Source organism: Pangasianodon hypophthalmus, chromosome 2 (assembly GCF_027358585.1).
Source record: "Pangasianodon hypophthalmus isolate fPanHyp1 chromosome 2, fPanHyp1.pri, whole genome shotgun sequence".
Classification (NCBI taxonomy): domain Eukaryota; kingdom Metazoa; phylum Chordata; class Actinopteri; order Siluriformes; family Pangasiidae; genus Pangasianodon; species Pangasianodon hypophthalmus.
Window position 1 is genome coordinate 20,403,700 of NC_069711.1, and position 25,868 is coordinate 20,429,567.

At 37.9% G+C, this 25,868-nt stretch overlaps 1 protein-coding gene and 2 long non-coding RNA genes across 3 annotated transcripts; 2 read left to right on the forward strand and 1 right to left on the reverse strand.

Moving 5' to 3' along the window:
• Positions 1–1,203: 1,203 nt before the first annotated feature.
• LOC128317334 (uncharacterized) lies at positions 1,204–16,114 on the reverse strand. The gene is made up of 3 exons (XR_008300852.1): positions 15,924–16,114; positions 15,340–15,383; positions 1,204–2,063 (listed from the first exon to the last, which is right to left on the reverse strand). It is a non-coding gene; the product is annotated as an uncharacterized LOC128317334 (long non-coding RNA).
• LOC128317333 (uncharacterized) lies at positions 2,058–2,843 on the forward strand. The gene is made up of 2 exons (XR_008300851.1): positions 2,058–2,421; positions 2,539–2,843. It is a non-coding gene; the product is annotated as an uncharacterized LOC128317333 (long non-coding RNA).
• Positions 16,115–22,220: 6,106 nt separating the features above from the next.
• ptmaa (prothymosin alpha a) lies at positions 22,221–25,846 on the forward strand. The gene is made up of 5 exons (XM_026927339.3): positions 22,221–22,390; positions 24,527–24,598; positions 24,727–24,817; positions 25,060–25,133; positions 25,214–25,846. The coding sequence occupies exons 1-5, from the start codon at positions 22,346–22,348 to the stop codon at positions 25,250–25,252; spliced, it is 321 nt and encodes a 106-aa protein (XP_026783140.1). The 5' UTR covers positions 22,221–22,345; the 3' UTR covers positions 25,253–25,846.
• Positions 25,847–25,868: the final 22 nt, after the last annotated feature.

The following is a 25,868-nucleotide window of genomic DNA, read 5'->3' on the forward strand; positions in this document are numbered from 1 at the left end:
AACACACTTACTGTTATCATTTCTTTTCTGTAGCCAAAATGCTACTCCCTTTGCACATTCCTTTTCAAGTGACTATCTCTTCAGAAATGTAGCCAAGATTAAACATTAAACATTAATAGCTAGGACACCCATATGCCACCTATCACCATCTGCTGAGCATTTTCATGCTAACTTTATTTAGTTCTCTGTGGGTTGAAATAGTTAGTGGACTAGAATAATTGGTAAGCTACTATCATACTGTCAGTACGGTCATACTGTGTCTGATTTGGACCAGCACTGCCCAGGAACTTCTACCTTCAGAGGGTCTTACATGGTCTGTGGTCATACTTCATTGCTATACTATGAAAAGGATAAAAGCACATTAGATTAAAAGGAATAAGACTGTTTGTCTCCTACTAAAACATCGTTAACCATGCCCTATGTCTAATGTTCTACAAGCTTTTGAGAAATGTAACATGGTTTGTTGCATCTGATCCTAACTGACCTATCAACCAGTGATCGTAGCATGAGTAGTGATCATGAGTACATTTCTACAGGACAACATAAGAGCATCTTTGAGTTGAAGCTAGGACAAAAAAAACTGCAATGATAACCACAGTTCTTACTGTCAAAGGTGGCATATCTGTATAGTATTTCATTTCAAGATTAAATGGGTTGAACTTACTACAATTATTTATGAAATAATTGAAATATGTGTAATGTAAGGTCAGCTCAAGCAGTGCTAGCTCTCTGCCCATATATTTTTAAATGGACAGGTATTAGTGTAATACTATGCCATTAACATGCAAACTAGTGCTGCAGTCTCCTCTGCTGTAATCTATAAATATCAACATAAGTTTCATTATAAGTTTGTGTTTCATAAAACCTTTTTTTTTCGGTTCTTCCTGTTGTGAGATTGAATTCCTGTATAATAATTCTGTAGAATAGTACAACATCAAAATTATTGCACATACCCCCAACTCTGATGATAATTAAATACTCATGGCCATTCTTAGAAGAAAAAAAAAAAACATATAATATGAATTATGTTTATTGAAATACCTATGAACTACATGCTTGAAAAAGATGCTATAATCATCTCCCTAGGCCACTGTGTATAATACAGGAAATTCCTTCATGAAATTATGCCAGCCCCAGGCAGTATTGCTCAGGGAAGCAAAGTAAAAGAGGCATTACCTGAGCTGACAAAACCACTATGGTGCATTTCTTTTTGTGTTTAAATGGTAATGACCTAAGGGGTCTAAAAATAGACATTGTTACTGGATGGATGAATGGATAGATGGATGGATGCTTTTTGATATGGAGGGAAACTGTAGTGTTACAGTAGCATAAAAATAAAAAGGGATCAGATTTACAAGGTATTAAAATATATACAAATATGCATGGACGTGTATTAGCATGGAACAGGTGATAAGAGTTAACATAGCACCGGTCACATGGTTCTACTGGTGTTCAGAATAACAACATTAAAAGCCAGGGAGAGTGATCATCACAGAGCCTGATTGCCATCCAGAGGAAAGATGTAATGGTGTGCTCCTTAGCACAGTCTTTTGCTAAAGGTGCTTCTCTGTTTAAGTGTTATGGATGGGATGGAGGTTGTTGACCATAATGGCAGGCAGTTTACTGAGTGTCCTCCATTCTGCTACAGCCTCCAAAGAATCCAGTCTGAGCCATTTGGGCCTAACTACTGATTTCAACACAGGTACACGATTTAAAATCTAAATTGCTTTAATTGCAAGTACAGGAAATAGATAAAGATGTAAAGTGACCTACAATAAATAGGAAAAACATATATGCTAATGAGGAAGTATAGTGGAATAGATGTATAAAAGGAATATTAAATACACATATACGTGCAATGCAGCATAGTGACGCAGCCTCCTCACAGCTCCAGGGTTCCCAGTTCGATCCTGACCTTCAGGTGTCATCTGTGCCGAGTTTCAAGTGTTCTCCCTGTGTCTGTGTGGGTAATCCAGTTTTCTCCAACCTGGGGTCCCATCCAAAGTGTAGTACTTCCTCACATCCAGTGTTGCAGGATATCCCTGACCAGGATGAAGCAAATACTGAAAATAAATAAATGATAGATTGCAATATTTTAGAGACTTACACAGTTTTAAACACAGTATAATACAATGTTGTAATGGCTGTGAATTATTTTCTGAACTACAGTGAAGAGGGGGCTGTGGCTGATGACAGAAACAGCTCTGGGGAAAAGGCTGTTCTAGACAGCTCTAATTTAATCCTGTTGTTGCATTAAGTTCGAGGTGTTCTGGCCAAAGATATATCAAACATGGGATGAATGCTTTGAAAATGAGTCAGTCATGTGCATGTGTTACAGTTATACTTTTATATCCACACCCAGAAAGTCCAGGAAACTCCCTCACAACTGTGAATGCTATGATGAAGTTCAAGTCTTTACAGGTCAGGAAAGAATGAGTGATGAAATCTTGGTTTCACAGCAGCTACAGTTCCTGTGTCACATTTCTGTGGCATATTTAGCTTCGTGCTTTTTTTTTTTTTTTAATTCCTGCCTATAAGGAGCTGTAATTGGGCCACAGCAGAGACGTTTCACGGGTCCTCCTCCTCCTCCTCCTCCTCTTCATGCACAGAGCCGTTTGAGTGGCAGCTCACTGCTTCCTGAAGCTGCCTTCTGCACTTCGCTCCTTTCCTCAACCAAGTCCATGTATGGTAAGGGACTAATAGAGTAGATGGGAGGAGGGACAGCTGGGAACAGTCAAGGCCCTAGAGGTAAAATTAACTCAAGAACAACTATTTACTCTGAGGAACAGCATATTAAGGACTGGAGAGGAATGGGAACACTTGGAGTACAGGATAATACAAAACAAACAATGGTAATATGCTTGTTTTAGTTACATAATATATTACAAATCCTTAAAATAGTTAGAGCTAATGTTCATTACACCCACTGATGATGTCCATGATTATGTTCCCTATAAGGTCAAATTATAGAAAAATTACCATGTGGACCAAGACATAAACTGCAGAATATCCACTCCCTGCTGAAAGAGGTGACAGGATTGGAAGGGTTGATCTGTTTGGTGTCAGTTATTTCACTCCTGCTTGGCATGTCTTGGCTAGTATGAGACACCAGAGAGCTTTCTCTGAGAACCAAACACCACAGCAGGGGAAAGCAGGGTTACCACTGTGTCTGATGTGCAATTTCTGAATACATATTCTTACTTTACTGGTATTTTAGTCCGTAGCTCCACATCTTATGAAGGATATTTAAAGACACTTTCTGTCCATAGAAACACAGGAAATCTCTTTTTCAAATGAAATTAGCATTAATATAGTTCTCCTCTGATAAGAAAACATTACTTGTATAGACTTGTGTAAAAATTATTCACATTCCTCAGTTTCCCATGTCTGGACTCCCTTAGCCTGGAGTGCTAATTTTGTGAGTAAAATATGTCACAAAAATCAACATATAGTTAAACCAAACTATTGTATCCAAATGCCACAGGGGGGAGAAGAGAAGGCTTTATTATTGGTTCATACCCAGAAGCCAATTCTGCCTAATTTCTAAAGAGTCTAAAAATTTCAGACACATTTTTCACACTCATAGTTTATTAGCCTAGCTTTATTTGCTCGTGTTTCTGTCCACTGCTTTCCTTTCCTGCTCGATTATTATTTAACGTTTTTCATTTAGAGTCCTGAGGAAACTGAAACAAGACCTTAAGGTGATGTTTAAAAAATATAAAACGGAGCAGCATAGTCATTGGGACTAGCATAGACGCGCAGGCCATAATTCAGTGCCAGTCCAGATCCATGTGTGGAGGTTCATCCATATCTTGTTTTTTTCCACCTCAATGGCCACCAGCACCTGCGCAGTGTCACGTTTCTCCGTCCTCGCCTCCTGTTGCACCGCGCATGCGCACCAATCTCACGCATGCGTACTAACAGCTCCTCCTCCGCGTCCGCCATTTCGCATTATCACGGCCAGCAGGTTTGGTTTGGCATGTCGTGTCATGGTGGAAGAAGAGCAGTGCTGAGCTACTGCTCATTGGGAAAGCAATGAAAAACAGCACGCGACGCCTACATGCCTTCGTAACATTCGTTTAGACTACTGATATTTATTTATTTATTCACTTATTAGGACTGAATAACAATGATGATATTGTAGAAATGGCGCGTAGCTGACATTTGTGAAAGTGTAAATGAAGCCTTTTTCAGGCGCTCCCTCCATTTTCTCCAGTTTTCACGCCTCAGGTCGTGACGCGCGCGCAGGTGTCTCGCTTTAACAGCTTTAAACTCGGTCTGGGTTTCAACCTGCTGTTTTTCTGCCAACTTCAAATCACTAAAACATACACAGTTGCTAATTCCCTAATCTATATGTTTAGGAATCATGTACATAAATATAACCTAAGCTTAATGAACTAAATACCTGCACTGTCATAAGGAATGTGCTTTACCTCAGGGAGCCTTTAAAGGTTATGTGAGGTTATTACTGATGCAGTAATCTGAGCAATAAACAACAGCAGGTTGGACAAGTTTTCCCCCCAAACAAAATGTCAAGTTTCAAACAAATCTGGATGAAAATCTAATCATGATGATCCTATAAACGCATCCCAACATGCTTCTACAGATGATAACTTGTACCAACCACTATTTAACTGTAATTAGGCATAGAAAGCACAGGTATACACAATAAAAGTATGATGTGGTTCGTATGGGAGTAATTTGTTCAAGTAGACTAACAGATTTACAAAGTTTACATTAAAATATTCATTGTTATAATCACAAATGCAAGTTTAGGCCAGTGTAATCTTCATCAAGAACATGCTAATAAATCAAACAGGTTTATGGTGTACACTCTTAGAAATAGGGTACTAAACTGTACCTTCCTTGGCAGTGGTGTGGTACCCTCAAGGTTACATCTTTTGCACCTTTACCTGGAATTTGTACGTACTAGGCTACTAGTACTCTAATAGCTCCTTTAAAGTACAAGAGTGATCCTTAAGGTCCACTTACATACCATAAATATTTTTTAAATGCACTCTGCATTCACATTGCCAGGTAAATGTTACACACTAAAGGTACAAATGATGTACCCTTGTGATGTGCCATCCCACTGACAAGGAAAGGTACAGTTTAGTACCCTATTTCTAAGAGTATAAAGATGAGTTGAGTGGATTATTTACTTTGGTCAGTCATGTGGATAAATAAGCCCTTGTTTGAAAAAGTAATACTGCAATCATTATTATATACTGTATAATTTAGAAGTGAATTAGATGTACTCTGCCTCTGGGAAAGTGGTTTGCTGTGTGTAGCTTATTACAGGCATGTTTCATTTGACTAGATTTGTTTGAAATAGACTGGAGTTTTATTCTTCTTTGCCTTAAACATCTAAGCAAATTTGTGTGCTTTCTAAGCAACTAGTCTGGAGAATTTGATTTACAAATGAGTTGTTCTTCTCAGTTTGTGAACACATGGTAGTGTGATTATTCAGGCCTTGTGAAAAATAAAGGCTCTAAAGGAAGAGATTGAGAAATAGGGTAGTGGAGAATATGCAGTGCAAGACCACTAGATGGAGACAACCTACACAATATTGTCTATAATTGCGACATGCCCTACCAGTAATGCCATGATTTAAAAATAATGTTTTTATTTTTTGCAAGATCATATTTTTGTTCCGTTGTAATCAGGAGTAGCTTTATGAAATTCTGTCCACGTGAGCACTGGGCCCCTGCCTAGAGCATTTTGGCTCTTTTGGACAAAACAGTTACAAAATCAACAGAAATCAGTAGCATGTGTTGTGCCTAATATTTTGTAGTTTTTAGTTTTTGCACCTGTGATTAAAATGTAATTGTTTTTGGGCTTGCCATTCATTTTGCACAAGACAAGCAAAACACTGCACCACAACTCTCAGTTACATGTTACTTTAAATGTTTTATGTTGTTACATGTGTTTTGATGAATGTTCATGTTTCATGCATTAATAAAGATCTGTCTAACAACACTACATACAGATCAGTGTTCAATGAATATAACCATTCATAGAAAGTCATAGAAGAATATAGAAGGTCAGTTCTTGAGAGAGAGAGAGAGAATATGCATATACATGTATGTGCAAGATTGTTTAGAGACCTAAATAGTTCATATATAGTATAGTATTTAGTGTAATACAATTTTATAGTATAGTACAATTTTATTGTTCTGCATAATAGGGGAGATGTGTGCTGAGTTATGGCTAAATTGCCAAGTGTTTTCTGTGGTTAAGGAGGGACAGAGCTCTGGGGGAAAAACTGTTCTAGACAGCTCTAATCTTTAATTCTGTTCTTGCACTGATATCAAGGCTGGCAAAAAAAAATCAAATATGGGATGAATGCTTTGAATGTGAGTCAGTCATGAACACCTGCAACAGTTCATAACTTTTATATCCACACCCACAATGCCCAGTAAACTTCCTCACAACTGTGAATGCTACAGTGGAAGTTCAAGTCTTTACAGGTTGGAAGGAATGAGTGATGACATCTTGCTTTCACAGCAGCTATTACTGTGGCATACATAAACATGCTGTATATGAAGGCGAAAACAAGAAAACAAAACTGTACAACAAGTAAATGATAACTGTAAGCTTTTGAGCCTCTGCATTCCATCACAGGAGTTTGTCATATTCCTGCATATATAAAGTGGGGTCCAAAAGCCTAGAGCACTAGTGAAAAGGCCTCTATTGTGCATTCTGTTCTAATTTAATACAACAATTTTCATTACAAATTATATTATTGACAACAACTTGAGTGAAAAGTAGAATCTTTACATAAATATTTACATAAATTTAAAAGTTTCTTAGTATTTGGTATGTCCCCTTTTTGTTGACACTGGCATGGACTCCACAAGTTTGTGCAAAACCTTATGATCCATTTTAGATCAAATTCATCAAAGTGTCATCTGACCACATGCTTCAAGAGAAGAGATTAGGCATGAGGAAAATCTGACCAGTTCACATGGTCAATATCTCAAATGTGCTTACAGTTAAATAGGGACCTAGAAATAGTGTAGAATCTTGAGTATTAAATATTCAAGCTATTGAACACTTACTACTTTTTTTTTTCAATATTTCAACATTCTAAAAATCTGCTGCTTTGTCAGGACCTGACCAGGTTATTATCACTAAAGTAGACATTTATTCTGCTAATACTTTACAGAAGAATATAAGATAGTGTCAGTCAATCAGTATCAAAATCAATCAATCAATCAATCAATATTGATGCACAGCCAGAATATGGTAATAATTCTCACTTGTTCCTCACTTTTGACTCATTCAGCTCCACTGCCATAAAGAGCATTTTAGGAAATCATTCTTACCTTTCACCATAACACTGTACAACAGCTCATCTCTATTTGATAGGTGAACACAATACTGCACAAGCATCTGCACATACTGTTTATGTCATACATATTTTGTATATATTATTCACTGTCATTTTGTACACCTGTTTTTATTTCTCCTTTTTCTTTTATTTATTACTATTACTCTTTTTGATGATGTACATATCTTTATTTAATATTCAGTGTGTATTTTGTAGATTTGCAATTCTCCTTTTAATTTTTACAGTTATTCTCTATGCTGTCGTAACATAATTTCCCTTGCAGGATTAATAAAGTCTATCTACCTATCTATCTATCTATCTCACTTTATTTTTCAATAATATTTTTATTTCAATAATCAATGTAGTCAATGTATAAACTGTATAAAAATGAAGTTTCTCTCTTCTTGTGCTTACTGAGAGAATTTACTGTCAACATTCAGTGATGGGCATTATGTGTCTTACCACTAGAGGATGTCAGAGCATTGGGAATGACGATATACTGGTGTCTTTGTGTACTCCATAGTCTTCGTAGTGCTCTCATCATGACTCCACTATTGGCAGTGGTCACCTTTACGCACATTGTCAGACATCAAACACAGCAGATACCCCTGTCTGTAGCTCAGACAATGTCTAGCCTCAGATTTTTGTGTCATGAGTAAAGGTCATAATCTGGACTGCCTTTTGATCCTATTGTCGGTGTCATTTTCTGCCCTGTGTGTGGCGTGAGCAGAGATGGGCTGTGTGTGCCAGAGTGCTGATGGTGTGTCCAATCATACCAGATTTAGTATCACTCCACTGCTCATCTGTCTTGAGAGCCTGGATTTTTCCATCTGTTATTACTTACCTTTTCTCTCCACATTTGTCGTATACAGTATAAGGCTGAATTAAACTGGTCATTCATTCAAATTTAAGATATTTCAGTGAAATCTGCCAGTTTTGCATGGCTATGTGTTAAATCCTGGGGAGAAATTTGACATCTGTCTTGAAAGGGCCATCGTATCCTTACAAATATGGGAAGCATGGGAAGCATGCTTCAGTTCCTCCAAAGTTTGCAGATACATGATAAGACAAGACCAAGCATGATTAGACTCATTCCTAAATATCACGTAGACCATGGTATGCTGTATGTCCTCAAAACTTACCACAGCCAGAGCTTTGTGAGGAATGTTTTGTTATTTAACCCAACCTGGTATCATCTTTATAATGTGTTATACATTATGTATAAGTACACCACTGCTGAGACGCTCATTAAAAGGCTATGGTCATATACACTATTAAACACTATAGCATGTAGTTGAGAAAGACCCTCACAACACAGTCTTCCACATACATTAGCATTTGCCTGATGGAAAAGGAATGAGCGTTATAATTTTTATTATATACTCTTTAACCTCAGGGCCACTAGATGACAGGTTCAGCACAGCATGCCAGCTTAGTGTTTGTTGTGTTCTTTATACAAACCTGTCAAGGTTAAAGTTCTTGGTGTGTATCTGTGCCAGCTGACACAGGGTTGCAGTCATTGTGCCACAGTTATTCCAGAGGAATTGCAAACTGCCTTCTTTGACCTGGTTCAGGCAAGGTGGTGAGACGGTTACATTTTTGAACCATGAACCTCATTGATTGTATTGCACCCCGTTTAAGTATTGAGGCTATGCTTACCATATGAGGCTTATTTACTGTTAAAACTAATAAATAAATTAAAAAGTCACTAACAAGATACACCTATTATGTACTTAGGCAATCAGTTACACCTTCCATATGGGTAACTCTGTAGGTATACTACTACAGTAGTACAATTGGTCAGTTCCCTTATCAGCCATTCATCACTATACTGCCAGCATTGAGCAGATTCTCAGCACAGCAGTGACACTGGCATGTTAGAGTCATGTCATAACAGCACAGTTATGATTTGCTTGTATTATACATTGTATATATCTACATATACACAGCTTTTCATTCTTTTCGTTAAAATTTTCATTAAAGTGTTCATTTTATACTGTATGTCAGGTTACTGATTGGTTGGTAATGGACTGTTTGGATAGTGACGATATCGAGTACAGATAAATGTGCCATTATGATACATCAGCTAATAGCTTGACTGTAATTTATCTTTCCAGCTCGTTATGTTTTAGTGTGAGTAAAAAATATACAGTGCCACTTTTCTTGCGATGATCCCCATCATGTCTTCAGTGGGCAAGTGTTTAGACAAGTGTTTGTTTAATGTTTGCCGTGCAATGAATGACACTGGAAGAAGGCTTTGTGGAAATTGTTAGACTCTTCATTTTAGAGTTAGATATCACCTACAGCTGAGAAGTGCTGTGTATTTGTTCGGTATATTTAAGCTGCTTCTCTGCTCCAGAAGAACTTTAACCACAGCACAAGACCTTTAAAACGGCTCTTCACACTTCTCTGTTTTTTTTGTGTTTGACAGTTAGGGTTGTGTAAGAGTCGTAGCATCTGCATCACTCTAGTGTGTGTTGTGGGGCACAGCTGCATGGCATTTAGATTAACACCCGTGACTGCAACTGTATATTTTGTTCTCTGAACCAGACACATAGCCCACAAAGTGACAGATGGTCTAAGCAGTCAGCATTTTCTAAGAAAATAACAAATTAGTAATATATTACTATCTATCTATCTATCTTATTTCATTATAAAATTAGTCAGAAGGTGTTGATTAATTTTCTATAACAGCAGCTCTGACAATAATGCAACTGCAAGGCAAATCACACATTTATATTAATATTCTATAGTATTAGTATTGTTCTAATACTTTATCATTTCTATAATAACAGCCCATTCACGGGGACTTAAAGAAAATGTCTAATATTTGTTATGGTGAGATTGATATAAGTTTTAAGTAAAGAGATGTTTCTTAATGGAAGGAGTCTCCAGTGTCATGCTTTGTAACAGTCAGTAAGTTTTATGCCACAGGAACATTTCCAGAACAGAGGACTTTGTGGTGTCTTGGTAACACGACAAGCTGCTTTATACATAGCTTTTTTTTATTTTTTACCATCAGTAATGGAAAAAATTTACCCAATAAACTGGCAACTCAGCCTGTGTATCATTCTCTATTAATAATTAGTACTATATACTGTATAGTATACTGTATAATACAATAGTAATAAATAATTGTACATATATACTATAATACTATATATATAGTGTTTATACTAATGTTCTTGTTTAGTTACTGTATTATTTCAAGTTTTTTTGTATATTTTGTATACAACAGTATAATTGTTAATAAGCAATCAAAATGAAAAGCATGTCAATGACAGAAAAATAAGGAGGTACATACTGCAAGTAATGTTTAATATTATAGCTGTGATTTTATATACTGAATTTGCATTTTACTTGGCCATATAGACTTTTGTTTGGACAGATAGTCTGCCTGCCTTTAGGGAAATTTTAACACACCAGTGAGACCTGTAGTTGTTAACACACCAGTGACCTGTGTCAATGTGCTCTTCTTTTAGATTTTTCAGTTTTGATGAACTTGCAGTTACTGTGTTTTGAGTGACTTTTCCTTCTGTCTTTATTCAACAGAAAATATATTTATCCCCCATTCTCTCTTTCACATGTCTCTTAGGTCACATCCACAAAGAGCAACTCAGTTTCATTCCGAATGAGCCAACATTATGGCAAAGGAACAATGTTCCAGTCATTTAGTGGAGGAGAGGAAGTGGTGCAAACAAAGCACCTTTATCTGTGCCCAGTGGGAAGTGCTCCCACTGAGACCACCTACAGCTCACTGCCCTGCCTTACATCATCATTGTCATTTGTTTACAGTTGCTTCACTGAGCACTTGCTCCTGACTGACTGATGCATGAATAACACGTGCCATTTCACCCAGTCCTAATCGAAATGAGGTGAACATTATACAACTTCATGCTTCTTTAATGTAACGTCTACTGTTATATATTAATAATTGTATGAGATAGCCAGTGTATAGGGACAGTTATAGCTGGTTATACTGTATGTCCATGTTGCTTGGACAATTCAATTACATTCACTTACCTGTCAACTAGATAAATATGCACTGTGTTTGGGCTACTGTTTGTATTCTTGACTGTATATTATTGCAGAGGGAGTTCCAAGTGGCATATAATAACAATATAAACCTGATGCAGGGTTTGAGGCTTATATCTGATTAAGTGTCCATGGCAATTCATTGATGTGTCACATATTGAGGCAGGGAATGAACTCTGATGTTCCAGCCTCATGTGTGAATGCACTACTTTTCTCATCACCTGCAGAATGTGAGAGTGTGGCATGGGCTAGTTGAGATGTCAGACAGCTATTGGCAGTGGGACTAAGGAAGGGAGGATTATGTAGGCTAGATATTCTGCTGCTCCTCCATTACCCTCTGAAGGGAAGTGGCGTTGTGTTCATTTGAAAGGTGCCCTGAGGCTCTCAGAGGCTTTGCCGCCAAGCTGCAGCTTCTGATGCGGATAAGCATTAATCCAGCGTGCTATCCAAAGCGCTCCAACTGAGTCAGGTGGGAACACCAGGTGTGCGGAGATTCACAGGAAACCCTACCTATTATAGTAACATCCTAAATATTTATTGTACAGCTTTAGTGTTGAATAACTTGAAATAACCAGGAAGAGAGTGATAGTGGGGGGCCCAGCATGATGCTGTATTACGCAAAATATTGATTTCCGATTTGTTCTAACTGGTGGAATGAAGTGGATTGTCTGGTTTGCCCACACCGCTGACCTTTGATGTTAAAATGCAAGGCCAACACATTCAATAATTACCAACAACAGCCTAGGCGTGGACAAACACACAAATGCTGTCATGATGCAATTGTCAGGAGTGGTTACCGTGGCAGCACTCAGCCTCATTTCCCTCCAGCATCATCACTCCCCTGAGCTTCATTACACCACCATTAGAACTAGAAATGGGATAGTATGATGTAATATTCATTGCTATTACAGGCAGGTCATATCATTGTAACCACAGAAGAATAAGACGGTCCGTAATTGATGTTTAATATTAAACCTGTATCCATTACTATTCCTTTATAGACTGAAATGATATCTTCCTTGACTAGATGGACTTCAGTAACCGTAGCTTTGACAGCTAGTGCTTCGATTGCTATGCGGAAAGCTTGACAAGGCAATGAGACCTTTACTTGTTTCTGACAAGCACAGCAAATTTCCCTTGGTGACCAAAGAGAATGTGTCCAAAAAAAAGACTACCGTTGGAAAGAAGAAATGGGTGTTCCCTCTTTGTAAACATGCAGTAAGGTAAACTGTAATCTGCTGTCATACAGCCTTCCACTTGTCTCATTATCAAGGTCGGTAGGTCACAGCGTTGTCAGTACATACATCACATGACTGCAAGGTTAAAAGCAGAACCAGATGATAACACACAGCTAGGTCAAAACCTCTGTGCATATTATTACGATATTATTGCTGCTAAATGGACGGTTAAACACAAGCAGGAATGCAAACTGTCCATGCAAAGAATGTTCTGATAGTGTGACTTAAACGTGAATGATACTGAAAGTAGACATGTGCAATTTGATTGGCCAGTCCAATACATTTTTATTTTTGACAGTAACAGTCTGGGTTGAGTTTACCAAAAGAATTTTAATGTAATTAATCCTGCAAAAAGAAGTACATTTGTGACAATAACTAACCATTACATGTTCTCATACACAGCTGTACAAAACAAACAGAAGATTGTTAAATGGAAATGCATTTTGTTATCAGTATTACAGTGTATTGTATCATTTGTACTTTGTGACTAATATATATTGCACTCAGAACGAGGACTTATTCCACTTGTTGTTCATACAACTATCTTGAATTTATGTCTGGTAGTACAAATTCTGCCCCACATGTTTCACTGTGAGCTGCTTTAACAGCTCTATGATTAGACTGTATTCTGCCGCACTTGTGAAAACAAGTCTGTCAGATGAATGCATTTAAATGTATTCTGGACACTGTAACATTTGTTAGACTTTTGTAGCTACAGCTTGATTCATCATGTATACCTTGACTCTCTCTGCTCCAAGAGAGAGAACAAAAGCCAATTCTGTATTTACTGCATGCAACTATCTAGAAAGTGTTCATTGCGCAGTGCAAAATATAATACTATGGCCGTAATTACAGTGCAATTTCTTGCAGTTTCCTTTTTAGATTGCCACTGATGAAGCACCCCCATTTATGGTAATTGCTTTTTATCTTCTGTATATTTTGGCAAACTGATTAGGAAGAAAGATTTCTAAGGGTTGTCCAAACAACACTCTCTGCTAACACTTTAATTAAGGGCAGAGTTCATAACACTACATGAAGCCTACATATGTTATTCATGACAACTAGATAACTAAATAATCAAAGTTGATTATTTTTCTATAACACTTGTGATTTTTACATGAGCTAGACAAGTTAGGCCCTTAAACTAATAAAACAAAGAAAAAAAATGCAGCTTGTCATGTTTTTGAATAATGAAGTCCTGAGGACTGTTGATGGTCTCTCACATGAAAGCATATTTTTAAAATCTATTTATTATTAGCCCTAGATTGTGTGGCCCGTCCTCCAAATCCCTCTGAATTAGCTGTTACTACAGAAACAATAACATATTAGAAGGGGTACGTTCTTATAAACTTTATGATTTTTTTGACAGCTGGAACTACTGTCAAAACTGCTGTTATAGAAGATTAATCAACACCTTTTGACCAATCAGAATTGAGACTTCAACAGCGCTATGGTTTAAATATTTATAAAGGCTTACTTAAACAAGCATCAGCTCAACATGACATAATATCTGAGTCAAGTGACATCAGTATTTGTCATACCCTCACTTACATGAGAACATCAAGACCACCATACTTGTAGCTTAGAGTACGCCTTGTTTGTTTTTTTTCCAAGTAATTTTGTTTTCATATACTGCTTTTTTCCCCCAGTGTGTTACACTGGTCAGTTATTATTAACAATGATAACTAATGCCTTTTATGATATCATTTTAATAACTTGGAGAGTTAGGTATTAAAGTAAGTACTGCCAAATATTAAAACCAAACTTGCTCTAATAAAAAATATTATAAATAATAGATGCTTACTTTGCTGAAGAGTCTGAGAAAATACACATAACTCAGTCATTATATGTGTATGCTTTAATATTCATATGATTATATGAATGTTATTACCCTTATCTGGCAAGTTTATGTTTCACAACATCACCACTATGTGACTTTGACATACTAGTAATACACTAAGCTACAGAGTCAGTTGTTATGACATTCGAATATAAGTCAACACAGCCTCATTCAAATAAAACTCAGATGTCAAGTGAACTTGACATGAAACCTGACAAACGTAATGAATTTAGGCGTTATGTACACCGCCTTATGAACACTGTAAGGTTAAAATATTACCTGTGAAATTCCAACACAAAGCTATTAATATGACATATGAGATAAGCGTGGGTGGTGTAAAAGTGTTGGGACTCAAAACTAACACTAGCATTAAATCTTAAACATATGCACATGAATGTATTCTTAAGAACTTGGAAAAAAATAAATACAAAAGTACTTTTACAAATAAATGGCAATTATTTATCAAGGACTGACAAACCCTGGGTAAATGTTTGGTAACCTCATATGTCATGACATTCCCAATCCCTTCCACTGTGTGGTGCTGGAGTAAAGCAGTAGAGAGGGAAAATGGATAACTTACAGGATACAAGCTACTTTCTCTCTCTCTCTCTCTCCCTGTGTATGTGTGGCCATTATATCTTGTTTTCACAAGGAAACGAATAGCTGAACTTGTGGGGAAATCTGGCTGGTCCCCATGAGGAAAAATGCTTTTTGACAAAAACTGCAACTTTTATTTAAAAGCTAAGAGTGTTAAGGCTAGGGTTAGATTTAGGTGTAAGCGTAGCATTAACTAACTGCATCAGTAATTGTGTCAATGGAAGGTCCTCTCAAGGATAGTAAGACATACATGTGTGTGTCTGTGTGTGCGTGTGTTTTGGATGGTTGCCATCTACCTCAAGATGTCTCAATATGACCGGCTGCTGAGATTGTGTCTTTTCTGTAAGAAGCAAAGATCCACAGCAGTTAGAGAGAATTGATGTCCTGCAGGGTGTAGGAAACTGTATGTTTATATTGTGAATGCAGTAGTAATTTTTTGGTGTTATGAGGACAGACAGAAAGATGAAGAAGAAGATGAAGGACCCTTTTCTTGTTGTATTCAAAGTACATCCAACTGAATTGTATCAGATTGTATCAACATTGTACCATGTTGTGGAGCTTCAGTATATAAAACATTCCATCCACTTAGACAACATGTTGCATATGATAATGAGCTTTAAAATATAATACAGATATTTTTTATCACCTGTGATATACCATACTCATAGTTTTAGCACTGTACACTTCAAATGAATGAATGCTCCTTTACAAGATAAAAAAAAAATCTGATTGTAATGATTAACCCCGAAATTATTTTAGCTTATGAAATCAACATTTCTGTTTATAAGTGTAAGAAATATGAAAGAGTCAAAAATCTCCAAAATGTCTCTCAAGACTCAAGCTTAAGCTAAGCACAATATCAATATGAAAATGGACTTACCCAAAAATCAGGGCTCAGTGTAGTCATAATGATTTAGTCCTGTCCTGCCTGATGAGAACTTGCTGTGAGCACTCCTCTTACCTATCACCCCTGAATGGGAGCTGAAACTGTGAGGTCTGCAGCTTTGTACCCACAGCTCCCAGTGCTCATCAGCACCATCTAGGCACTCGAACAAGGAAATCTGGTTGGTTCTTGCTTGTTTAGGAGGAGCTCTGGACATTAAACATTTTTTCACAATTATTTGCTGAATGAGTTTCCAGTACGGGATAAAAGAAGGAGACACAAGAGGTGATTCAACAGAACTGATTTTGTTAATAAGAAATCATTCACAGCATTATTAACAGGACATGAGAATAAAGTACATAATGTGGCCTATGCATCATATCCATGCAGTATATCTGAGAAATAAGTACACAAAGATCAGTGAAAACGGAACATTAATTTAGTGTTACAGTGCAATATTTGCTCATGTGGTAAAGTCTGCTGACTTAGGACTTGCCATGACCTGCAGTAGCTGTTTTTCTAACATGCAAAACTTTACACAGGAAGGAATTGCGTATCACACTGAGGTCTCAGTTCAACTATTGTCGTTTCATTTTGAGCCTCACAGCGCCTCAGTTTTTATCCACCCCATGGTATAAAATGTAAATATTAAAGTTACTAAAGCTCCAATGCTTTCACTGTTCAAGCTCGAACCTAAGTATTAACAATAGTTTGGGATATAAATGAACAATTAGTTTTTGAATTAATGCAAAACAGCTAACAGTAACACCTCTATATATGCGCGCTGGAAATTACTTTTAGCCAACTTGATTACATGAAAAACACAAACACGTAAAATTCTAAATGTACAAATCTGAAATTTTATGCCTTTCTTTTTTAATTGTTTATAAGTGAAGGTTTGTTGTTCAGTTCTGCTTGGCCGCCTTGCCATGAACCTTCTTGTAGTGCTCGTAGGCTGAAATGGGGGCATTCGAATCTGTGCTCCTTTGCTTTTCCCTGGATGTAGTGTTTTCAAATTTTGAATCTGAATTTGAAGAACTGAATTTGAAATGGATTGTGCCACCAAACATTTAATTAAGACTTTTTTTTTTTTTTTAAATCTGATTATTATAAAATTGAATTTGAAACCTTACACACTTTCCAAGCCATGGAATACAATTCCAATGTAAATGGATGTAATTTGATTTACAAATTCAAATAAAGTGATAAAAATACAAATTTGTACATTTTAAATTTAGATTGAGTAATTCAATAATTCGATGATTTATCAGGTCCTGGGTTATGAAACCAAAATTAATTCAATATGCAAACAAGCATATTGTGCTTATCAATTTATCATTTCTCTATCCCTCTGCTACTCATAAGTGAAAACAGAGGACAATGTAGACTGAATTAGAAATCACCCTAATGCAGTTACAATGGCCATGCATGATGTGCTGGTCTATTCCAGGAGAGGTGGTTTTGTTTGTTTGTGTGGGTAAGAGGGCGGGGACAGTGTGCACCCGGCCTGAATAATCCTGCCCCGAGTTTAGAGGACGGCCTTTCTGCTGCTCTCCTAGCTGTGGGAAAACTGTGGGAGCAGCTGCAGGAAGAATGAAGTCTATATTTAAATAAAAATGAAAAATGAGAGAGGGATAAGAGGCAATGGGGCTGAGTCTTGGCAGTGCTGCTACTTCAGTGGAAGAGAAAGAGCGAGGGGGAAGCAGGAGAAGAAAAACAGCCCTGGAAAGTTCTTCGTTGTCCAACGCAAAGCCCAAGGTGAAGGTTGTTGACTATGAAGCACATTCAGAGGAAACTGTGATCCAAACACGGATGCTACTGACATTTAGTGCTGACATTATGTGATTTCAAACGCTAAAAATAAACTTGCCCACAAAATTGTCTACATGTTGCATCTATATATAGTATTACACAATGGAGTTGTCTTTCCTTCTACTGCTTTCTGTTTCTAAACCAGGACCAGATGCAAATGTGCATGCAAGAAATGTGATATAGGATCAAATCCACATAAGAACAGCTTCTCTAAATAAATTTCAAAATAGCTTTAGGTTTACCAGTGAGGTCGTAGTTTTACCAATACATTTAATTTAGCACACTATTCAGCTTCGTGTAGCAGACAGCTTTTGTCACAGTGCTGTGTGCATGATTACTAAATATAATTATTGAATCTTTTGTTTAATGTTTCCTCAATGAGTCACTTGTACTTATCATAATTAAGTGGAGAAAGATAGTAATAAATCTAATCGGATTATTTAAATTAACATAAATACACTGGTTACTCTGCCCACATAGTTAAGGGCAGTGCCTGTCTACTGATAAATGCTGGCTCTCCATGTTCCTCCCAAGAGACGTCTGGTCCTGTTCAGTAGTAATAAGGGTGTCTCAGAGGTAGGGGGCAGGAGCAGCTGGGGAGACGAGGGCCGTCAGAACTCTGGGCCTCTGGGACTGGTTAAAATCACGTGACCTATCGTACCAGACAGCAGCAAGGCAGGGGGATTTCCATCCAGGCTATTATTGTAACTCAAAATAGTCCTTATAGTAGGAATCAGACCTTAGATACTGCCCTCTCATGGTTCGACTTTAGATCAGGCAAAGCTGTGAGAGAGAGAGGGGGGGGGGGAGAGAGAGGGAGAGAGAGAGAAAGAAAGAAATAAAGAAAGGGGGGGAAGCTGAGGGTGTGTGTTATTTTTTTATTTCAGTAGAGGGCAGCCACTAAGCCTTTTTTCCATTTCTTTTGCCCTGATAATTCGAACTTCTATAGAACAATGATGTATATGCTATACAGTACAGGTCTGATTAAGTGACAGGTTGGTTTTCCATGTCAGCGTTACAATGTGCGGGTAACCTCACTATAGAACTGTGTATATTATAGTCAAAATATCACTTAGAATTATCTTTCATTCATTCATCTTCAGTAAGCTGACTAGTTTATAAAGGTCAGGGTTGAGGTGGATCCGGAGCCTATCTGGGAACACTGGGCAGGAATATATCTTGGATGGGATGCCAGTCCATCATAGAGCACCATACACACACACACACACACACACCTAGGGGGTCACCAGTCCACTACTAGCATGTTTTTGGAAGATGGGAGGAAACCAGATAACCCAGAGGAAACCCACATGGTTATGTCGAGAACATGCTGATCAACTCCACACAGACTGTAACCCAAGCTCAGGGTCAAACCCAGATCCTGCAGCTGTGACGCAGCAACGCTACCCTCTGCACCACCACGCCACCCTTGATTAATCATGCAAAAAAAAAAAAAAAAAAATCACTGATTATAAAATCCACAATTAGTTGTATTTGAGAGTGTCATTACAGTTTAATTCATTTGGCTTCTTTTTTTTTCATCCAAAAACTCACACTCTTCTAAGCCTTCATAATCAACACTGAGCTACACCGCCCTGCCCTGTGGTGTGTATAGACTCTTGTAACTGCTTCTGTAGTTGTTATTTTGAAAATGTTGCTATTTTCCCACCAGGGGGAGAGCTAGGCAAATGTGCTAACATAAAGAATTAAAGTAAAAATTAAGCAAAGTTTTGGGTCTACCATTATTTAAACTATTACTGAATGCAGTGTTATTCAGTAATTTGCAACTAATCCCCAGTGCAAAGCATAAACCCATACATAAATACACATTTACACCCATATACATTTATAGACTGTATGTTGAAAACTAAAGCAGCTTTTTGAAAATAAATATATATATATATAAAACTCTACTTTTTTACTTGAGGCCCCTGAATCCTAGAAAGATACCTATTCCATGGTGAGGTGAAAAAGCTAAAGAGTGCTGGGAAACCTTTAAATCAAGTATATAAACTCTAAACAATTACATGGAGAAGTATGCAAATAAAAGTGAAAGTTTTCCCATCAGAATGGAAAATGTGAAAGTCACTACATAAAACTGACTAAAGCACTGAAAGTAAAAATTTGCAAACTTGACTGCAGTGGTTTTACACACAACCCCAGCTTTTTCACTTCTTTATATTCAGTTACTGTCACTGTTTTGCAGACTACTGAATGGTCAGATATACTGTTGAGAAATTACTTCACATGAATATGTGAAAATAGCTTTCACATATGCATTAGTCATTGTATGGGAGTTATTGTATGGAAACATCATTATTCATGCAAGAAACTGTATTCAATATGGGTAAATAAAAAAATGTTATTACATTGTATGAAATGATATTATTGTTCATTGTATTAAAATAAACAATTTTTAAATTGTTAACCATCCTCTCCAAAGTTTAGTTCAGAATAACATACACAGGCTACTCAGATCTTTACATACCCACCACAAAAAAAAAACAAAAAAAAAAAAAACTAATCTCCTAATCTGTAGCTTTCCTTGTCACTGTGGTGGTAGCTTTAGTACATTTAATCTGTATCTTTCATCTGGATATAGCGTGCCTTTCATAATTATCTGAGGCACATACATGGACCATAATTACCTTATAGTGTAAAACTTTACAGGTACACTATATACACCTCTCTAGGTAAAAGAGACTAGTTACTGTTTGCAGTAAGTGTACTCTTGAGGGTACCACCCCAGCGAAAAGGAAAGGCAAAGTTTAGTACTCTTTTTTCTGAGAGTGTAATAGCATTCAGTCTATGAAGACAATACAGAATTTTAACATATTATATTTATTTTAAACGAGTTTCATAAAAGTAATGAAGTTCCCTGTGGGGTTTAAAGATCATCCAGACCCATTCCAGACAAGAATCACAGCTCCACATTTTCCTCGAACCTTCAGCGCGGTATTTTCGTATAATTGACATTTGTTCATCCAATCAGCTTTCGCAAAGCGTCAAGCCTGTGTTCGTTCCTCTGCATCGTCCAATCAGAAGACTTCAAGACGCCATACGGAGCCGTTAGTCGGCCATCTTGGTGAGGAACTATTTTATCTTCTTTTTCTTTTTTATTTGTCTGTGTGTTGTAGGGACTTGTATGCGCTTAACACGATGAGACGATACAATGATAAAACGATATCCACAAAACGGAAACATGAAGTGGGTAGTTTGAATCGTTTTTTTTTTTTTTTTAATTCACGAGGCGTCTAGTCGTCCATGTTTGTTGTTGCAACAATAAGTCGAAAGCGAGACATTTTAAAATATGTACACCGTCTTATGGAGGGACCATAATTATGGCAACAGTAAGGCACAAAAATGAATTCGTGGACATATTATTTCTCGTACTCACTCTCTTTTTCATAAAATAAAATATTCGCTGCTTGCTTTTTGAACGTTAAAGCTGCTGTTTCTACAGCGTTCTTGGATCAGCTACATCTAGCCCATAGCCAACCGTCGCTATGATAAGAAAAAAGCGGCAGAGCTGTTCTGAGATCAGCGCTTTCCGCCAGGGTGAAATATTTACCCAGCCGTTAGCGCCTCGCGCAGATTTCGGTAACAGGGCGGAGCCAGCAAACATCAATCAAAAAGAGGAGGTTTAACTAAAGCAGTCGTGCTAAAGTACTGCAACATTATCCTCTGATCTTTCAATATGTGACCTTGTTTATTAGACAGCTTTTTTTTTTTTTTTTTTTTTAAATATTATTATTATTACAATGTGCCCTTTTTATGATAAGAAGGTGACGTCTGAGCACTCAGGACTCATCTACTCAGAGTGTAATGATCACTTTCTCACTGCGCAGCATAAATTAAATTAACCAAACAAATAATCACGGGCTGTTTAATATACTCTGAAGTTGCACTTTCCTATAGTGTAGCTTACACCTTACACATAGACTAATAACACTTGCAGAACAAATGTAATATTGGTATGCGTTAGCTAAAACCTAATTAGTACGATTTTAACAGTTTTTTTTCCTGGTGGTCATCTGTAAACACGAGAACGACTTGTTAGTCTATAGGTCATCATCACCCCCCCCCCCCCCCCCCCCCCCCCCCAACACACACACACACACACACACACACACACACACAAAGGTACCCTAGATCTAGATCTAACTCTCTTTCTTCTTGAGGTGAGGAAGCTCATATAAGCCTAAGCTATCCATCACCAGCAGTCAGGAACGCAGCAATACAGTTACTATAGGCACATAAGTGACCCAGAAAGGTTGGTTTGTAAGCACTGTAGGAATACTGTCCATTGTTCCAGTCTAGCCAATTAGACACAGAGACTACGGACATCTCGCACTATCGACCAATCAGTGAGCACCGCCCGCCTTTTGATCCCGCCCACGTCGTGGTAACCGCCGCGCGGTGCCCCGCCCACACTCGACACCACCGCCTTCAGGCTCCGCCCACTTGTCTATATTAAGCGCTCCGCTGGCGGAGGAGTTTCGCCAGAGGCACCAACTAAACCTTCATTTTTTCCGAAGCGGGTTTTGGACACCCCTTTCCATTATTTTATTCCGTGACCGGATCACATTTTTCACGTTCGGACAGAAATGGCTGACACAAAAGTCGACACCAGCTCGGAAATATCCGCCAAGGTAGGCTAAAAAATATTACAAAATAATTATATATACACTCAGTCAATGGGCGACGGAATATTAATACAAGCTGCATTTATGAAACAAGGATTTTCTTTATAAATGATAGCATGAGAGCAGCCTCTTTATTGAAGTATGTGGGTTTTTGCGCTTGACGTGGACGCACGTTTTGGTTCCGTAAAGACTTGTTAATGTGGAGGAAATAGTGGTATAAGATGCGCTCTGAAGTCTGAAGTTGGGTTTGCTTCAAGAAATCCTTTTTTGCAGCCCCAGAGCTCTCGCATTGTCCTAATCGGAGGCTTTTGTTACAGAAACGTTTCGGTTCCTCCTTTTCAAAAAGTACCTTTCAACCTTAGATATCACATCAACTTCCGTTTGAACAAGTGATCGAGGGCTTCAGCCGTCGCTTCGTGATTGATCGCCGGTCGCTCAGCGTCGGTTCCGTTTCATCTGCGGCTCCGCGCTCGCGCTCGCCTGCGCTCCCGTATGACAAGTTCCCCAGCGCTCCCTGAATCCTTCATGTCTCCTTCTGCATGATGAATGATGCCACAACACCAGAACGGGGCTTCTCTTGGCTACAGAGTGCTCTATCCGTGCCAGTGTTGATCCTCGTGTTTGGGAGAGAAATGAGAAATCAGTCGTTCTCCGTGCAGCTATTTCATTTCGTGTCCGCACCTCGCATAAATAATCTGGCTCGGATTTGCGCGCGTGGGGATTTTATTCATGCATCCTGCATGACGCATTTCATCTGAAGTTCAGATTATGATGAACAGGAGTTTGATAGTGAGAATAAGCTACATAACCGACCTGATGGGTTTTTTTTTAAGATACCGGGCACACACTAGGCTATAGCTGCCTACCTGTCGGGTTCAGTTCGGGCTGCAGATGTTGCACTTCAGAGACAGGGCGATTGAGATGACTTTTCATTTCAGATGAAAAAATATAGCCTATATATATCTCCCGTGTTTTGTTCAACACTAGTTACTGACACTGATCGCGGGTTGTGTGAGTTTACACACGGTGTTTAGAGAGCCAAGAGCCACGCAGGATGCAAGTCTGGTCCTCTGAGCCGTATTCCTGCTGTTTCAAAGTTCGTCCCTACTGAGGAAAAAAGCGCAAAGTTACCGGTGATGGAAAGTGAAATAACATTTAGGGTCATTTGTCCTTTGTTAGTGTGTTTGCAGTGCGCCTTTACCTTGAGCTGTCTAATCTACTCCGCTGATCAAGTGCACATCTGAAGATCACTTTCCCGTTTATTTTTTATTTATTTATTTATTTATTTTAAATAGGCGGAATCTTTTGATTTTTTTCCCCACCATGAGAATGCGTGCTGTGTAACCAGGGCTAGATTTATTCATCTGAGTCACTAGCGTTTATAGTGTTGGTGTGAGCCTACAAAGCGTTGGCATGTAATGCAATGGGGATGGTGTAAAGGAGGCGTAACTGTAGCACTAAACGGCTTAAAGCCTAAGCATTACCACCTTCATTTATTAACATGAGCGATCTGCCATAATCTAGACTAGGACATGATCCATTTCTGAAGGTGGGAACGTGGTATTGTTTTAATTTTACTGGATGAAAAAAATTCTAACTATAAACTATGTTTACTAAATAATCAGAATTGTTCATAGAGATTTGTTAAAGTAAACAGCGCATGATAAAAATAAAAAAAAAACTATAGGCTATATGCATGTCGCTATTGTTCTCTCTCTCTCTCGCTCTCTCTGTCTCTCTCTCTCTCTCTCTCTCTCTGGTTAATCTATCCGAGCCTCTTTCTGGTTGTTCTTTCCAGCGTTTTCCTATTGGCCATGCTAAAATAATCTCTGCAATGCATTCCGGGAGTTGTAGTTTTTGCGCGGGCGTGTCTTCGCCCAAACCTATGATGTAGCTCATTACCTTTGGACTACAGCTCGTTGGCGCTAAGGCCAGCGACGTATCAGATTACAACACTTCAGTGAGGTAGCGTCAAGTGGGCGGAGATTGAAAGCTTGAGCGGCCAATAGGCGTCGAGAGTCGAAGTTTAGCGGGATTTTTTTTTTTTTTTTTTTAGTGGTGAAACAAAAAGCAAGCTACAACATGAGCACTGCAGCCCCCAGCATGAAAATGATGTATATTGTATCATATTTCACCTTCTAGGACCTTAAAGAAAAAAAGTTGGTTGAGGAGGAGGCAGAAAATGGAAAGGACGCTCCAGCCAATGGGAATGCAGTAAGTTTTCTTTCATTTCTCAATTTTTCCATAGAATTTCTTTTTAAAACAGTTTCACATTAATTCAGGCTCCACCATCAGCCACCCTCCTACTGAATTACAAATTAATAATGACACTGTTTTGTCAGGATAATGAGGAAAATGGAGATCAGGAAAATGAAGTAGAAGAAGAAGAGGAAGATGTTGGTGAGGAAGAAGATGAAGAAGATGATGGAGAGGGTGAGAAATTGCATAGTCTATAGTGCCACTGGCATTTAGTACCCCTACTGTGCAGTGTCTTTGCAAGAAAGTGTTGAATGACAGCTTATATATATATATATATATATATATATATATATATATATATATATATATATATATATATATATATGTATATATACATATATATATATATATGTGTGTGTGTGTGTGTGTGTGTACGTATGTATTTATACATATATAAACATGTCACAATGATGCAGGCGATGAAGATGAAGAGGAAGATGAGGCTGAGGGTGGAACAGGGAAGCGGGCAGCTGAAGAGGATGATGATGAAGTAAGTGGGTTTTGTTTTTTTTGTTTTTTTTGGGAAATATTTTCGCACGTATTTCTAATCCTGTGTGACCCCGTTTTCAGGATGATGTTGAGCCTAAGAAGCAGAAGACGGACAATTAAAAGAGGACGTCCTGCTGAACATCTTCCCAACCCTCCTCTCCTTAACTCGTCCTCTGGGGGAAGACAGAAATGTGGTCATCATCAAGTAGAGTTCAGCATCTGTGTACACACACCTAACTGCAAATTTTGTAGAAACAACCAAGACTTCAAAGCTCTACCTTCTTACAAAATACTTTAAAAGGAGAATTTGTTTGTATTTTTATTTACATTTTATATTTTTGTACATATTGTTAGGAGGTCAGCCATTTTTGACAGTGATCTCTGGTTACCAAACGGTGCTTTGAAGTTGAAGCCTCTCTATGAAATAGATTTTACTTGTGGTCTGACCATGTCATGCTATCTCAACTGAAATTGTAAAAAAAAAAAAAAAAAGAAAAAAAGGAAAAAAAAATCGAAAGCCGTTTAATTCAAAGCATTCCAGTACTTTGTGTATGTACATCAGTTGTACCATACGTAGTTGGTTTGTATGAGATGGCAAGGCTGAAGAAAAGAGTTTTCTTTTCTTGCTTGTCTATTAAATTGCTATCTATTGTGGCCTGTTTGATGTATGTGTGAAATTGTTGTGCGACAATAAACCGAAATTTTATTTTGTGAGTTCCTAATTTATTTTCTCTAG